This window comes from Neodiprion virginianus, chromosome 4 (assembly GCF_021901495.1).
Source record: "Neodiprion virginianus isolate iyNeoVirg1 chromosome 4, iyNeoVirg1.1, whole genome shotgun sequence".
Classification (NCBI taxonomy): Eukaryota; Metazoa; Arthropoda; class Insecta; order Hymenoptera; family Diprionidae; genus Neodiprion; species Neodiprion virginianus.
In genome coordinates this window covers 10,081,548-10,095,373 of record NC_060880.1, presented here as the reverse complement: position 1 = coordinate 10,095,373, position 13,826 = coordinate 10,081,548, and the positions used below count along the sequence as shown (strand labels likewise).

Here is a 13,826-nt window from a genome sequence, read left to right as displayed (position 1 = left end):
GAGTACCTGTATTTCGTTTTAAACAACATTAGTATTGGGAAACTTGTTATTCATTGGGAGTCGGTTGAAAATGGTTTGTAATGACATCACATTACAGCATAATGACAATAACGAAGGAACTAAATGACATTATGATTAACTAATTGATAGTATTTTCAATTTGTGAAAGTGAAATGCCCAGAAAATATCTTTGTTAACAATACTACTGAGATTTCTTAGACAGAGGAAACACATGACGTCACATTGGGAAATGTTTGAAAATTTTCCGAATCTTCTAAACACTCATTCGGTTTTTATTTTCGTGCAAAAAATTAGCACCTTTGATGAAGTTGATAGCAAAATTCTTTAAAAATAGGTATTTGTCGGCGATTCATAATAGTAAGAAATCGATATTCAAATTTTACAACCTCTTGAGAAGTTCGTTTACAAAACATTAACCTTTGAATTTCCTTGTCGCACCGTTGGAGAAGCATTTCCTCCAATGAGGTGAAACCACTTCTACCACATATGTGGTATTTCAAATATGTCAAAATTTCAAATTTAATTATTAAAGTTTCGTCGATAAAGTATACAAAAATAATTTCATGTGGCGTAGTGCTTGGGAGAATTTTTTTACTAGTATTAAAATAATGAATCAACTATTAATTTCGTTCTGTTCAATGAAAAATATGTTGAAAATTAAATTTATCTTCCCAATCTAACAAAATATATGAGAAAATGTCTATCTCAGGGGTTGAATCACAAGTTGGTGATTTGACAAAAATTAAATTTTCTTTGTAATCATACAATGAATAAGGCGAAATAAATAATCGCATTTATGTCATATTTCTAAAATATAAATTTCATCTTCATTTTTCCTCTTTTAAGAAGGGAAGTTACTATTTTTCGTAGTCATTATATCACTCACGACCAAAATATGGCAAGTAAAAAGTGCAAAACTCACTGAGTTAAGGCAGCACTCTGATTTCACTAAAGCGCTAATAAAATAATAGGGGAAGAAGAATTTTGTTAGTTAATAAATTCAGTGAACACCTGTGTTTGAAAAAGTCATGTTAGCCACACAGAAAGAAAAAAAATTGTTAGCAATTTTTCAATAATTTTAGAAATGATCAGAAGAAAGGCATCGGGAGAAAATATTTGATGTAATTTATTACAATCATTGGTTATACTGTTGTATGGATTCACCACGAATTACTCAAGGATTACCTTGAGGTTTAGAAAATTTACGATGGTTAATTCACGATTAGTCTCTGCTGTAAGATGTGTACAGTCCGGTAGGGAGCAACCTTTGAATATTAGTTTTACAAGGGTTATTTTTATTTTCACCAAACAAAGCCCCTTCATATGGTCTGTTGGTAGTTAAAATGTGGAGGGTTGAAAACCGAGAAATTGCAAACAAACCTGTCTTATCAAAATTCCAAAGACTGAATAAGTTTAAAGTCATCGATATTGATAATAAAACGAAAACTACTGTGGTTTCGATATTGTTATTCCATTTGTAAATTGCATTTAATTTTTAACTGACCATGCCGTTCAGCCATGTACAGAGTTCCAAATTATCACACAGCCTCTCTGTTGCAGTGAGTCTCCTGAACGGTCTGAGTCTGAATTTGAACTTAGGCGCAGCTATGACAGCTGGTACAGCTCCAGTCACAGCACAAATACTTGAGCACATAAAACTTACCCTGCGAAGTACAGGGTTCTCGGAACCTGCTGCCACTGAGATTCTGACTGCTATTGCTACTCTGGCAAAATACAATATTCTTGGAATGGGTATTGGTATGCCGTCGAGTGTGAGTTATTTGGGAACTCCTATGGACAGTACATCGACCACTAATGGCTCTAATAATAACGGAGGAGTATTTGGTCCAATTGGAACTGTCCCAGCCCTAGGATCTTCATCTCCTACACCTCGTAATGCAATTGACAGATACGAGCCATTTGATCCATTCAGGCAAAACAATACAGCACCAAACGCGATCCACCTAAACAACAATTCTTTTGGCTTAGGGACGAACCAGTTGTCACTTGTAAGTAAGAGTCCTACTCAGGTAGACACAAGCAACAAGGAGACCAAGAAAGTAGATATAGAAATTGCAGAGGTTATAGTTGGAGCCATTTTGGGGCCCGGCGGTCGTGCTCTCATCGAGATTCAGCACCTGAGCGGGGCCAACATTCAAATATCAAAGAAGGGAATGTTCGCACCTGGAACAAGGAATCGTATAGTTACCATCACAGGTTTTCCAAACGCAATTGGCACCGCTCAGTACCTCATTGAGCAGCGAATCAGCGAAGAAGAAGCAAAACGAGCTCGCCATAATGCAATTGCTGGAATGATTCATTGATTATATTTTATTCACCTTCCTCGTGCATAATCATTATCAAACTCTGTTCTCTTCATAATTTAAAACAAAACTAGGGCAGCTCATCTTTCCCTAATTTGATATTATCTTATTTAGCCACGTACCACCCGTTGTCACCTGTCCTCACTTTCACATCACCATACACACGCACGTATCACCTCGCCTCTTCTCGTTTATTGACTAAATAATCACGGTTCGTTGACATTTGTCTTATATTTAAGATTCTTACATTATAAATGTTATATAATATAATATATAATATAATATAATATAATATAACTACTACGATTGTTCTGTGATACACCACATTACGGGGCTTTGTCACACATGATACACTTACACTACATCACAGCCATATACGTATAAAATTAAAGTTGGTAGTGTTGTTAGTATACTTGGAAAAGGCACACCACTGTCATTGACAACCACCCTATTCGACATTAATGTTGTTAAAAATCCCCTTCGTGAATTATCCATTGATTGCAGAATTATTACATGAGCAAACCAAAACTTGGGCTGCATATTAGTTGCTCATATGTAAATTATCTCACTTTCTACATCTTGGATTCTATTCAACTTTTGACAGGTTGAGTAATGTTTATCTATGTGACCATGAAAAATTGTTATAACAATTTTCGAACAAACTTCCCATCGAATAGGTGGAAGCAGCGAATTCTTATCATTTACAAAATTATTCTGACCAAAAAAATAATAAACTATTCGTTCTATAGGGGTACTATCGATGAAATTTTTCTGCTTTATTTACGTGTAAATAGAAAGTAAACTTAAATAATTGTAAAATCAAGTAGACGACTTTGTGTGATAATTTCTTAAGAAATGACTAGCAACTTATGTTTTGGTATGATCATTTTTCGTTCTGACAATGAGGTATATTAATTGTTAATCGACTCACAATCAGCTGCTCTCTCAAGTTCTGTCCTATACGTACATTCACAGTTTGGTTCAAGAACGGTTGTAAAAGAAGCTGATAAGTATTGGACAGATTACTTGACCGCTGAATCATCTGTGGCAAAAATAACCATTTTAGAACGGCCGGATATCCTATAATACAAATGCTTTGAAACATTGGTAAAAGTAAAAGATTTTTTTTACGATGTTTCAAAAAATCTTTTGGCATCAATTTAATTTCATTGTAAGCAAGAAATGCAAATAGTATGTTGCATTACATTTCAAACGATAAATCAAATTGCTTTTATATATTTAAAAAATATTCTACTCTGTATCAATTTTGGTTTACCTACTTCCTCTACTCTTGAATCTTGCAACTAAATCGAATCTATATCTTGAACTTTCATATTAACGCGAGAGTCAATCTTCATTAGCATTGAATGCTTCTTTCTTGAAAGCGTTTTGTTCCAAGCATGAGCAGAATAATAAATTACCAACTTGCCTAATTTTATATAGATGTGATATAATTTCTATAACGAAGCTGAAAGAATAAATATTATTGGACAGGTAAAAAATATTAAATGAGTCAGGATCCATTTTTTTTTTTTTTTTTTTTTTTTTTCCTAGCATCAATGTTACGAAAGGGTGACATTAATTAGGTGGCAAAAGAACATTTTGGTAATTAAGACAAAGTAATAAACTAAAAAATGCTGTCTTAGTGCCGCCGCTTCAACCATTTACATTTCTGCTACAGATACATAAAATAAGTACAATTGTTAGCTGAAAGCGCTAGCTCACTGCACTTTAATTATGGTAATTACCTGTATATTTATACATATTGCATAAAGTAATTAATAATAGCATATATATGCTTATATATATTAAGCTGTTTCAGAAAAAATAATTTATTTTCCAAAGTGGCACCCCCTAAAAGGTTTGCTTTGGATAAAAAGAAGAATCCGGAAAAAGATGAGTGTTCTATGTTAAATCGTCTTCATTTGATTTTTCACATTTTTCTTACGTGTATTTTTAATTTCTGATAAAATATGTTGTAGCACTTCAATCATTATTTCTTTCCTGACATTTATATTCAAACTAAACATCACGATCCATAATGTAACAATATATCGAATGGGAATCTTATTTTCCTAAATTAGAAGTTCATGATAAATTATCACTATTTTATGAAATTGAATTAATAATAAAAAAAATTGTCAAATCGAGACTTAATATTACATGTGTGGGTCTCCTTAACGACATAAATTTATATTTTGATTGATGTAAGAAACTTTTTTTTTTCTCTATTCTTGATAAATTTAAAAAAATTCAAGAAAGTGGAATATCAAATAAGGACAATCTTCCACGTAACGTAGAACGCTCCTCTTTTCCGAAAATCTTTCTTTTAACTAAACAATATTTTCAGTGAGTGCTACGTTGGAAAGTCCCATATTTATTTTCGGAAGCACCCTAATATACATATATTATACATATATGTAACAAAAAACGAGAGAAAGAGATCGCGAGTGAGAGAAAAATAATATTATAAACATGGATATATATGTATAAATAAATGTGTACTAACATGTATATATTTATACATACGTATCATATATATATGTCAAGAGGTTGATTTAGATTATTACGAAAAGAGAATTCATATATAAAATCTAAATAAAATTTAAATAGATACTTAGATATATGTATATATACGCATGCACGTATGCGCGTATAAAGAAAAAGAGAGAAATATGTGTTTACATGTATACATATACACGCATATTATATGTAATATATATATATATGAGATATAATATATACCGAAGCTATGAAAATGATATTATAAATATTGTAGGAAAAATATTTTGCGTTCGTAAAAAAATGAAAAAAACTTATAATTTTGGCCATAAATTATGGTACATTTAATTATCGATGGTTAAATTTCTACTATGTATTTTCCAGTACACAGTTACAAAGAAAGAATTAAAAATGATTAGGTTTTAGTTAGGTTGATTATGAAACAAAATATAGCATTATACTTATAAATCTAAATTATGGCAGGTGAGCGCATTGTTAATTGCATTTGCATATGCCCGCCGAACCGACCGAAGCATAATAATAATTTTCCATGCAGTAATTGTTCACAAATAACCTATCATCAGAATCTGTCATAAAAACCATTACCCTAGATTTATACTAGCTACTTACTACACTTAGCGGCATTGTCATGCATCACCATAATCCCTTGACTAGCAGTAGAGCTGTTGTTGAGTGCCTGGCTGCTGGCAAACATATTGATTCTGTCATTCATGTAACATCATATTTTATACACAATCTGCTTGTGATAAAGTTATGAAATAATTCACTTTATTCGATCAGTCTCACCCATGGAGATGTAAATATGACATTCGTTTCGAGATAAAACTATAAGCTGAAATGACAATTGTTTGAAATTATTGGACGCAAATGATGGTTGAAGAACAAAATACGTGTGTTAGCAGTCTGCAACCTCCAGTAGCGCTGTGTTATTCTCTTGTTTAAATCTTTGTTTTGTACAGTTGAAGATGATATAATTCACTAACGAAATGAGCATATTTTGTACGTGTATGGAATGTGCTATAAATATATTCATTTGAAAAATATATAATCATATATACAGCTAAGGTAAACAATTACACACAGGTTATAGATGTAGTTGCATAGAATTATAGTCTCTTTAACCTCGTATTGAATGATCATCGCAGGTTCGACGAGTTAGTCAATAAATAAATAAAAAATGAAATATCTATTAAATGGGTAAATAAATAACAAATGATATATCTATTAAATGGTTAAATAAATAACTATCATTCTCTGGCACGTGACGATATAGTGTAGCAATCAAGGAACCATAGAAATTGCATTACATCGATTCGCTGGAAGTTCAACATAAGTAGAATCGCGTTAACGATTACTAAAAATAACATTTTACCACTATACGTGGTATATGTGTTAAATTAATTGGCTGTGTGTACTAAACCACATCATGATTCACATTTGATCATTCATCATTCGACACATATGCTGTATGACCATGTATGAGTGGTATAAGGTTATGAATTCCGGTCAATTTTCTCGTTCTCTTGAGAGCCATCAACTGCTGTACATATTTATGTAGTAGTAGTAGTAGTTTCTCAGCTACTTAATCAGACGATACCATATGGAACATGGAAAAAAAATTGATCAATGTTGGCTTCGCATAATTCAAGTAACGTAAATATTTCTGGATTTCAGAACATTGAAACTGGAGTTTGGTATCTAATGTCAAAAGTGCACAGTTATATCGGGACCTTTCCTCTAAGTACACTGATAAAAAGAATATCTACACTACACTAAGGTGCAATTGCAGATATTTTTTCATTGGCTATGAATATTCTCAGGGCCACTTAGCTTTCATGCCTTAAAAATGACATCTACATTATCTATTTGGTTTAGGTGCGGCCTTCAGGGTCACTGTTAAAATCAAGACAACATTAGGAAATTTACAAGTAGTTATCATTTTCAATACCAAACTGTTTTCGTTGGACCATCACATTGGCCATCAATGTTTCCTGCTTCAAATTTATTTCACATATTGTGTCACGCTATGAAACTCGTCTCTGTGCCTGAACCGAACTGATGAATCTACCATCCTATCACTACAATTTCTGTTGTTTCAAACATGCGAAGCCAACACTATTCTTTAAAAAATTACGTGACTTGAAATTATTTCCCCCTTGAGTGTGATAATGTCTTGCATGTTTCAATCATTGCCACTGAATTCAGCAGCTGTGGAAAATTATGAGACGGACTTTACGTATTCACCTAGTTATGGTTAAAATCGGTTTCTCGTTCACAGCCTCCTTCGCAAGAAATACACAATTGACCACACTGTTTGAACATATACTTCATATATGCACGGACATATTTTTATGACTTAACCATCCCGCTATTGTAGCTGTTTTTTGCGTTCATTACACTTTTACGTCGGATTGTTTTCCCAATTGGAGCTCGTATTTCCAACATAATACCTTTGCCATTAGCTACAGATAACAAGTCGAATAATGAAAAGCAAATTGGAAAATGAACTTTTGAATAGTCAAATTGTTATTTGCTGCCTTATTATGAATGTGGTGTGAGCAGCAATTTAATACCAAATCTGCAGTTGCATTAGAGGGTGGAAAATTTATCGAACGTAATCTGTGTTAAATATCATTTAAAACAAAGTTGAACGATTTTTTAATTCCTTATTCAGAAAATCTGCCTTAAATCGGAGGTTTGACATTCTGACATACACGTGCAAAGTCCCATAGGATCAAAAAAAGAGAGAAGGAAAACAAATAGAAAAAGAAATTACAAAAATTATAATATGTATATTATTATATATAGAAGAGATCACAGAGGACTATATTATTATATTGAATTCCATTGATTGACAATAGAACAGATGAAATTGTTATATGTGGTAATGAAAAGGATAAGCTCGTTGAAAATCAACGTAAAGTTAAGTATAAATTGCACTCATGCAAACTCGTAAAAATACTTTATTAGACGCAAGAGTCGTTGTTACATTGTTGTACGTTACCCAGGCGCGTATATTTATAAAATATATATATTATTAATTAAAATGTAAGAGTACATCAATCGCATCCTAACTATAAGAAAATAGTAAAATGCAAACCATTAGAACATTATTGTATTGATGAATTCATTATGAAATCATTCATATTAATGGTACATACGTTTGGAATGTTTGGAAGGGTTTAACAAAAATGTACGTAATGTTATTAATTCTTCGGAAGTGGGAGATAGGTTTAGATTGTTAATGTGGTATAGTGTATCAGGCAAACGGAAGCGTATGTAAAGAATAAATTAAAAATTAGAAAAGAAATTATAATAACAGAAAACATTGGTCGAGATTGTTATTATTACGGTAGAAATAGCGAATAGCAGCTCGGGGACAAAGAAAAATATTGAGTACCTTGTTGAGTATAAGTAGTCTATCGCTCAGTCACACATACCAATCGCTCACACAGAAAGGAAAACACAAACACATATTTAATAATAATATTCGCACATTTTTACACACTTAGGCAGGTTTAATGAAATATCCAACTGTCGTCTTAATGTTATACTATGTCTCTGTTTATATTTCCATTGCGCACTGTTGAACGAAACTTTTCCAAATAATTTTTGTGGCATTGTTACGTGTTATTTCTGGTTTAAAATCACCATTATTTAGCACTCTATTATCAAACATAGAAATGTGATTGCAATACCAATTAACTGGCTGCACAGGTGAAGCCAGGGAAATATTCGTCACAGATACAGTACTATTAAATATTGTACCTTACATTCCTTTTGGCTATAATGTAATTTAAGAAACCGATCTTGTGCATGTTCTCGTACCAATTTTTTGAGTTACGAACGATGCTTCGTATCATATGTTTGTTCTACCACCTCCACATTAGAATGTAATACACATATTCTCACGACAAAAGTATTCATGAAAATTTTGAAGAATGATGTGGGCTATCATTTCTGCTACATTATTGCATATATACATACATATGAAGTTTGATTTCTACTTTTCCATACAGGAGAGCTATATTTGATTTTTCATTTAAATGTCACATTTACAATCAGTTTGAATTGCATAACATATGTATATACATGTAGTGAGCTTGGGAAAGGTTGGAAAAAATCTGACATCGCTATTGGTCGTACCTTGTCAAAAGATATTTTATAGTAAAGAATGAGAGGTCGAACTATAAATTACAACCCAACAGTTGTGGCAGCTTTTTTGGAACTTCGTTTTTGTTAAGTTTTGTTTCATTTCACCACATTTTGATATGAATCATGCAGTGCATTGTAAAGTTATAACGACACTTTCTAGTAACACCCATTAATCAAACGCATAAATTCTCACTTTCAAACAAAAAAAAAAAAACATGATATGTGTGTCAGTGGTATCATGTATATTTAAAATCTCAAATTAGCCAAGATTTTTTACACTTACCAGCCGTAATCGTGGAATGACATTCTGTACATTGGAGATATTTTCTAAATCTGTTAAATATGCGTTGCTGGCTAATTCTCTTCTACATACATTGCTTCCTTATAAATATCTATCTTAATACATATAGTATTGACATACCTATATCCAATTTACAATTTCATATGTCTGGATGCAGCTACTTCCTGAGACGTTTAAACACAACATTTTTTCTGACGGTTGCTGTAATTTAAACTTTCAACAATTTATTATATTTAATTCTATCTGAACAAGAAAAACCTATTTTTTTCATGCACTTGTAGCAGAATGTAGCAAGGAAATGAATCGTTACGCGAACACTGCGTGATTATCGAGTAAAATGTCTTGGCATGAATCGAAAGCTCTTGGAAAAGTCCATCCATACATGCTGTTCTATTTATCATACAACTTGTGATTATACAGAGTGAATTTCTATCGATTGCATGGTCCGTCGTCTGTTTAAATTTAATTCGCCCGCGCCAATAATCGGAGAGCGGCTGTTTGCCAACGCAACTACTGTCTCTAACCTCAAATAATTTGAAATTGTAAATTAAGTATAATTGTAGCGACACTGTCAAAATTTTTGACGCTATATACATTACGGCAAACTGTTTAAATTTATGACGGCTGGTCACCCTATCAACTGTCGCACTCGGAATTGTTGCGCGTTCACATTAAATTCTAGCAGACAACGGACCATGCAGTCCTTAGGAATACACTCTGTATGCAAAATCATGGAGATTTTTTCATTCATCGACCTGACAAATATACATCTTGCAACCATGTAATAATTCTTTGGACTTCTACATATATACATGAACGTTCTACACCTCTGGTGTGTTTGCCTGGGAGCCACAATTGATAATATTATTATTATTGATTTTACTATTATCATTATTATTACTACTATTATTGCAGCATATAATGCTACTGGAATATTCTTTTACACCCAAGCAACATTTATTTGCATCAACAAATTGTTATTTTTTCATCACCAAACTATTCCATTCAATGTTAAATAATTATAAATAAACATAATATATTAACTATTTTCATTCATGAAAAGCATCGTTACCTGTACGACAAGTGATCATAAGAGCATAATAAACAATCGCTCATTAAATGCATTCTGTTGTTTTTCATTTCACTACCCACCTACCATCCATCCAGGTACTGATCAGTGCCATCATCTGGTCATTAATCATCTTGACTTGGCTAGGTAGAATCCTGATTCTCAGAATAGAAGAGACTTTGGTTACACTGATTATTGCTAGTGAAAACAAGTTACGTTTTCCAGGGTCAATCTGGAAAGCTTTTGTCATAATAGGGTAGTAAATCACCAATATTACATTATTCACCTTCACATCATTTAATGCACTTTAGACCGACCACCTGCTGGCGAATAGTTTGCAAAATGTCAAGGAACGTATAAAAAAAATAACAATGTACATACAATAATATTTATAGTGATCCCTGATGTGCTTCGTATACCCTAGCTAATATTTTCTATCACAAATAATGAATTGCAAGAAATAACCGACCAAGGTTGATCAGATATAAATATATATCCAATTTATCCATGGCCTTCTAAGAGTGGGAAAAATGTTTATAAATATTGGTTCAACAGGCAGGTTCTTGTTAGTGCTGCAAAAAACCCGATTTTTGTGACGTAGTTAACCGATGAGCGGACTAGTGACGAATTTTGGTTTTAATCCATAATTTGTTTCCCAAATAAGACAACCTTATGGGTTTTCGATGTTTTTACGTATAGCATCATAAATAAATAGGTTATACAATAGATATTACACCCTAATATATATATATTATATATATAGTATGTATACATTAGTGTGATCCTTAATTGGGTGTCGGAAAAATTTTCATTGAGATGCCTCCAGATTTGTTCCAAATCGTTCAAAAAAAATCTGTGTAAAATTTTAAGCCTTTACGTCATCTGGAACACGTGCCTCTACTTATAAGCTCCAAAATTTTGAAATGTAAAATACGTATAGTTTTTACAGTCAGTTAATTCGTTTTGTATGATTTCGGTATAAATTAAGGGACTGATTTGAAACTTAGCAGAGTCGTTGGTTACAATGATGTAAACAAACCCTGAAAATTGTTATGTTTCATAATTATTGTTCCCTGGTATATAAGCCTAATAAAAGTTAGGTTATTAACCTTATATACAAAAATAAATATATTATAAAATTAAGATGAAAAGTTTAACCCCTTGTAGCCCAAAATCATAAATTTTAAAATAAATAGCATTTAAGGACTTGTCATTAATACCTTCCGTATGGATTTTGTAGGATCTTATTTAGTTTGTTACAGAAATGTCACAAGGAGCCCACAAGGGGTTAAATTTTCAGGATTCGTCCGTATCATCATAAGCAACAACACTGCCAAGTTTCATATTGGTCCCTTAATTTATATCAAAGTCATACAAAACGAAATACCTGGTTATAAAAACTATATATATTTTACACTTAAAACTTTCGGAGCCTAGAGGCACGTGTTCCCGTTGACGTAGAGGCTTAAAACTTTACCCAAATTTTTTTTTAATAATTTGCAACAGATCCAGGGGGCGTTACGTTGAAAATTTTTCCGAACCCCAAATGAGGACCACCCTAATATATATAGGCCTGTCCACCAATTATCAACAAATGAACGGGGCGTAAAAAACTCGATTTGTTCGAAATTTATACCTGTTGTAGTGTGTACTTAGATTGAAAAGTTCACCAAGTTTGAACTTTCTAGGACTCAGCGTTCGCGAGAAATGCCACATCAAAGTTTAATCATTTCGACCTAATTCAGGTTTAAACGCCAATTGTTTTCGTATCGTTATTGGCACATAAAAATTATGAGAAACTAGGTATCTTATGTGAAAAATTCTCACCTTTCCGAATGTGTTATTCATTTTTAGATAACTTTTCAAAATCAATCTCAAAGAGATGTTTTTCCGCAAAAAACCGCTTTTTCATGCGCCACCAAAATTTATCTTACTTTTCAGTTTTTCATGTGAAATCCGAGATTTTTTCAGTAAGGAACTTACTAAAAATTAAAGTTATGCAAAAATAAATAACATATTCGGAAAACTAACAATAAGAATTTTTCACATAACATACTTACAATTAGATTCCTTATATCCTATAACGTTGTACAAGATGGTGTCCACCAATTACATGTATATAGGTTTTCACATATACTTTGGTACGTGTCATTCACAATTCGAAATTCAAGAAATTGTTGTTCGCGGCACCTGCCACATAAGATTGATATTTTAAATATTCATTTTTCATGCTCAATACTATGTGGCTTATAGGAAACCCGAGCTGTACCCGTTTTATCAGAAATCGATCTTATTTTTAATTTGATGTCGATTGCATTCAGACTTAATATCGAGTTTAAACAAAACATTAATCTTCGTGAAAATTCAATGACTTACATGTTTGATTAAAGATGATGCTGTCCGTCATTTTGAATGTTGAATTATTCTTCCATCTCAGATTTTATTCTGTGATACGCACAAATACACCCGACAACTTGTAATTTTTCAAATCAGTTGGTGGGCACGTGCTCTGGCTAAAATATTTCAAATTAATAAAGAACGTAATCCTTCTCGATGACTATACATCTCACCGAAACAAATTATGAAAGCACGTTTATGTAGTACCTTCTGAAGATCTACAAAAAAGGTCTGGACATAAATTTGTACATCTCATACCTCTATCGAGATATTTACAAAATACGTGAAAATTATTTATTTTATTTATTCATGACGCTGCGTTTGAAGTTAGAAAAAAACCGCAACGACATCTTATTTGAGAAATACACTATCGGCTAATATCAACATTCAACAATCACTAGTACACTTGTTGGTCGGTCATCTCTTTTCTAAGGTCTTTGAAGGGGTTGTAGGCAGCACTACATGGCATACCTGTAAATAAATAAGTATTCGGTGTAATCAATAGTTGACTCGATAATTGTTTTTAACTTTTATAGGTTTAGTGAATCTTTTTTATTATATATTTATATATAAAAAATACTAACTTTTACATATCATATCCGTACCTGTATTTGATTTCACAGGTTGACCTTGTCTAGCAGCCTATCTCACTGTAAATGTTGTTCATAACTCCAAAATTCAAGGTAGCCCATCCACTTGATTACCATACACTTACGTGAATAATGATTAATTTGCTGGTTGACGAACTTGTCAGTACAAATTATAATGTGCTATCCTTGGCGGTAAAAATAATAAATATAATTTTAAACGTATACTACATTAGGATAATTGAAACGAGAATAAAAACTCTTGGATATTTTCTATCAATATGCCATAACATTAACACTCTGAAACCTACTTTTGGCAACCGATAGTCTGCAGTAATTTACAACTTTATTCAGATAACGATTGATAACCATTCGTCATTGGAATTACGGTTAAGTGCGTACGAATAACCTCATTTTAGCTTCTACTTTAACTAGTCAATAGATAAGTA

General features: G+C 32.3%; 1 protein-coding gene across 6 annotated transcripts in view; it reads left to right on the top strand.

Moving 5' to 3' along the window:
• Positions 1 to 13,826, top strand: part of LOC124303329 (RNA-binding protein Pasilla) — a 56,268-nt gene that overhangs the window by 34,959 nt on the left and 7,483 nt on the right. For 3 of the 6 annotated variants that reach the window (XM_046760416.1, XM_046760417.1, XM_046760418.1), the window contains exon 5: positions 1,582 to 10,448. In XM_046760416.1, the coding sequence (XP_046616372.1) occupies positions 1,582 to 2,345 (764 nt within the window). In that variant the 3' untranslated portion in view covers positions 2,346 to 10,448. Of the gene's footprint in view, positions 1 to 1,581; positions 10,449 to 13,826 lie in introns of those variants that run through there. The other 3 variants (XM_046760419.1, XM_046760421.1, XM_046760422.1) reach the window with 3 other exon arrangements.